Source organism: Mugil cephalus, chromosome 1 (genome assembly GCF_022458985.1).
Source record: "Mugil cephalus isolate CIBA_MC_2020 chromosome 1, CIBA_Mcephalus_1.1, whole genome shotgun sequence".
NCBI classification, from domain to species: domain Eukaryota; kingdom Metazoa; phylum Chordata; class Actinopteri; order Mugiliformes; family Mugilidae; genus Mugil; species Mugil cephalus.
In genome coordinates, this window is record NC_061770.1 from 37,581,824 (window position 1) to 37,585,891 (window position 4,068).

General features: G+C 39.5%; 1 protein-coding gene across 1 annotated transcript; it reads left to right on the plus strand.

The window, feature by feature from the left end:
• The first annotated feature begins 1,583 nt into the window (after positions 1-1,583).
• On the plus strand, positions 1,584-3,256 carry LOC125012420. Its single transcript, XM_047592377.1, has 7 exons — positions 1,584-1,650; positions 1,814-2,155; positions 2,290-2,331; positions 2,521-2,562; positions 2,672-2,779; positions 2,862-2,893; positions 3,060-3,256. Exons 1-7 carry the CDS (start codon positions 1,608-1,610, stop codon positions 3,159-3,161), a joined length of 711 nt encoding a protein of 236 aa, XP_047448333.1. The 5' UTR covers positions 1,584-1,607; the 3' UTR covers positions 3,162-3,256.
• Positions 3,257-4,068: the final 812 nt, after the last annotated feature.

The window sequence follows — 4,068 nt, forward strand, 5'->3', positions numbered from 1 at the left end:
AGGAAGAAATCCAGAGCTCCATCTCACTAACAGAGCAACCAATCTCTGTCTGTGTCTATATTTCTGTTCATTCAACAACTGTCAAATCTTTTGACCACAGGTGGATTGCTGGAAACCAAAACAGGACATGTGTCGACTTTACAGTTATTCAGAACTAGATTTGTTGAGCAAAATCTGATTCAATAACAATGAAAACATACCCAACCTTATACCTATGTTTTTCCTGACAGTCTTAGATCTGAGCCCATAGGGAACGAGAAGATGGACTAAATGTGTGCGCTTGTTGGGACCCAGAGGAAGTGGCCGTGAGCAGTGTTTGGTGTTTTGTGGATACCAGGCTGAATGCAGACTCCCTGGACCACAGTGCGTCTGTGCCCGGCTTTAAGACCCTACAGGTGGATGGAGGCACACTCATTGCTCTTGGCTGGAATCTTTCCAGCCTGCCTCAGTGTCTGGGAGGAGTACGGGTCCTGAAAAGAAGGCAAGCTGCAGTCAATCCCCCTCCCACGAGAATGAACAATACGCTAATACGTTACAGCCTTTTCCCTTGACAGTAGCAGGGGCGTTGATGGAGGAACTGGGCATGGACTTGATGTTGGTGTAGAAGTGAACCATCATTGCCTTTGGAAGGTTGAACTTCAGCTGCAGCAGGACATGCACTCATCGGCCCCTTTATGTACACCTTGCTAGTAATAGGTTGGACCCCCTTTAGCCTTCACAACTGCCTTAATTCTTCGTGGCATACTTTGAACAAGATGTTGGAAACATTCCTTAGAGATTTTGGTGAGCTTGTGAAAGCTGTAGTCTCAGTTTTCTGTTCTCTGCTGACACCCAGTGTGGTCTTCTGCTGCTGTAGCCCATCTTCTTCAAGGTTGGACGTGTTGTGCATTCAGAGATGGTATTCTGCATTCCTTGGTTGTAACCAGTGGTTATTTGAGTTACTGTTGCCTTTCTATCATCTCCAAACAGTCTGCCCATTCTCCTCTGACCTCTCACATCAACAAGACATTTTCGTCCACACAACTGCCGCTCGCTGGATATTTTCTCTCTTTCAGACCATTCTCTATAAACCCTAGAGATGGTTTTGTGTGAAAATCCCAGCAGATCAGCTTCTGAAATACTCCACCAACAACCATACCACGTATTTGTGTTAACAAGCAATTTAACAAGTGTACCTTTTAAAAACCTCTGGTTTAATATGGCTGCACTAATCTACAGAACTTGCTACAGGTCCCTCTCTCAATCTCAATGTGTGACATCTACAACAACACAACTGTTTATGGAAACAACAATTACACAACATGAAGACTACAGAGGTTATTTTTAAAGCTGAGGATGTGATATTTATACCATGGAAATTAAAAGAACAAGTGATGCTTTCATTTAGTACATGTTGACTGCGTCGTTAATTACTATGGTTGGAATGTCACTTATTCTGTAATGATGGAGACTGAATCAACCCTAACTGCCCTGAAAGCACTAAGGTAACTGGCTACAAACAACGGGGTAGGAAACACAAACACCCCGCCTCTTTACTTTAAAAGCTCATCCTTCCTGGGTTCACTACATTTACGGACATTGCAGAGCTCCAGTCATACTCACAAACCATGAACTTTACTCTGATAACAGCTTTTAGTCTCTGCAGCCTCTGTAAGTATCGACTTTAATTGTTCCTAACTTCACTCCTCAAAGTATTGTTGTATGGTTAGTCTGTCATCATTTAATACATTTACTTGCTACTTGACTTTCTTCATTTTATTTCCCTCATGTCACTTTAAAACAAGTAACTCTGTTGTTTCTCTGTTGGTTTCAGGCTGGTTCTCTGTCTCAGGTTCTCAGTTTAAGAGTATGAAGATCCAGTCGGGTCAAGACGTCACACTCACATGCTCCAGTATCGACAACTATGATACTTTGATAATGTGGTTCAGAGTGGTTGACCGAACCTCATTCAGTTATATCTATACTGTGTATCCATCTGGCCAAGTTGCTACAAAAAATGATCAATTCCCAAATGGAAAATATGACACAAGCTCCAGCAACTCCTCCGTCTCTCTCACAATCAAGTCAGTGGATTCATCAGACTCTGGGTTGTATGTCTGTGGAATTATCAGAGCTCAAAATCTCCGTTTAAGTGGGACACATGTAATGATTGATGGTAGGTTGTAATGTCTTTAATTTTAATGGTACATTTTGTTTGGTCAAGACATTTTATACTTATGACACAAAGAGATGCTTTGATGTATATAACCCAAACGTAAAACCAAGACTGAATTTATCTTTATTTAAAAGGCACTGATGAGTCTGATGGTAACATGGACAGCAAACATAAAAGTAAGAATTTTCTTCATTTTTGTGTCGTCTCAAATCTCTAAAGTGAAAATAGAGACTAACTTTCTTTCTTACTGTTACTGATACATTTTGTTTGTCAAGTTATTTTCTGTGCATGATACAAAGAGATGCTTTCATGTAAATCATCCAAAAGTAAAATCAAGACTGAAATGATTTTTATTTATTTAAAAGGTGCTGACCAGCCTGATGGCAACATGGACAGCAAATGTAAACGTAAGAATTCCCTTCATATTTTTCTCCATTTCAACTTCAGTGTAATCTCAAATCTCTAAAGTAAAATAGAGACCAACTTTCTTTCTTGTAACTTGTCTTTGTTCTAAAGAGTCTGATGAAATGGTAAAGCTGGTGAGTGTGGCCCTGGGTGGACTGACTGTTGTCCTTGTAATGGTCATCATTGGTCTGGTTGTTCAAATCATGAAGCTTAAAAAAGGTACTTTTTAAATTTTTGTCATGCAAAATTCCTTCAACAAAGACAACAACCATTAACCAGATGTTTTGTTTCTGTCACTCAGGTCAAGGAGAACAGAATCCAGAACAAAGTCAGGTGAATAATTGTGTTTCATAAACATTGCCTAAAGTTAGCCTCCATATGATTTGCTAATGTAGTTTTTGTCCAGTGGAAAACACAAACATGTGACTATTACAACTGTAAAAAGTCTTGCTCCATTCTAACTTGGTCTTTAATAGAACTGTAAATGTATTTTTCACAGAGTTGTGGTTTTGACGACCTGAACTACGCTGCAGCGTCAACTAGAAAGAGAATTAAAAGAAGAGAGCTGGAGACAAATGTTGTTTATGCTGCAAACAGATAGACTCAGGAGAAACTGGACATGATGTTGTGTCGTATCAATATGTTTTGTGGCTCTGGATGGTTTGTTGATGTGAGGAAGAAAAATCTAATTCTGTAATAAAGACACAATATTTATTGATTGTCATATTCTTTCTACGATTAACTTTCAGCACTTCATTTGTCTCTGTCATATGTGTATTTAGACAAATAAACATATGATTAGTGTTTAATAGAGAGGGAGCTGGTAGAAACACTGACATATGTCTGATTTGGCTCAATCTGACCTGTTAACAGGAAGAGACAACATGTGGTCTGAACCCAACTCTTCTGGAAGAACATTTAGGACAGTGTGGAAAATATAAAAGTAACAGATAATTTATCTGCATCATTAGTCAGGTGCCAATCAAAGCAAGTCTTACCTTCAGCCATACACACCTCAAAATCCCTCATGTTTCCAAAGAAAAACTAAGCTTGGCTGTACAATTACAAAAAATCAACATCACAGTAAAACAACTGGACATGTACATCCAATATGAGATCAGAAATGACCCAACTTGTCATTTTGCCGTATAATTACATACAAAATCACATTCAGAGTCTAATAATCAAGAACAGTCTTTATTAATTATTGCTAGTTTGTACTCCGCCACAATAAGAGGCAGGATGCCTGCCTTAGAGAGAGAAATGGAGGCTAACGTTATTCACACCAGAACTGTCCAGAGTCTATGACAGTTAAATCTAGATCAGCATCTGCAGCAGAGTGTGAGGTTTACATTCCCTGTGTGACAGGAAGAGACAACACCGTGTGGTCTCAACACAACCGAAGCAAAGACTGTGAGGCTTGTTAGATCAAAGGTTTGTTCCCTAGATATGTGTGTCAGGTTAGGATTTTAAGGGAGGACCCAAGTGCAGGAGAAGAGATGGTGATA

Coding starts and splice junctions, on each gene's coding strand:
- LOC125012420 (XM_047592377.1), top strand. CDS start 1,608: ATGAACTTTACTCTGATAACAGCTTTTAGTCTCTGCAGCCTCT. Junction 2,156..2,289: donor GACACATGTAATGATTGATG/GTAGGTTGTAAT, acceptor TTTATTTAAAAG/GCACTGATGAGTCTGATGGT. Junction 2,894..3,059: donor AGAATCCAGAACAAAGTCAG/GTGAATAATTGT, acceptor TATTTTTCACAG/AGTTGTGGTTTTGACGACCT.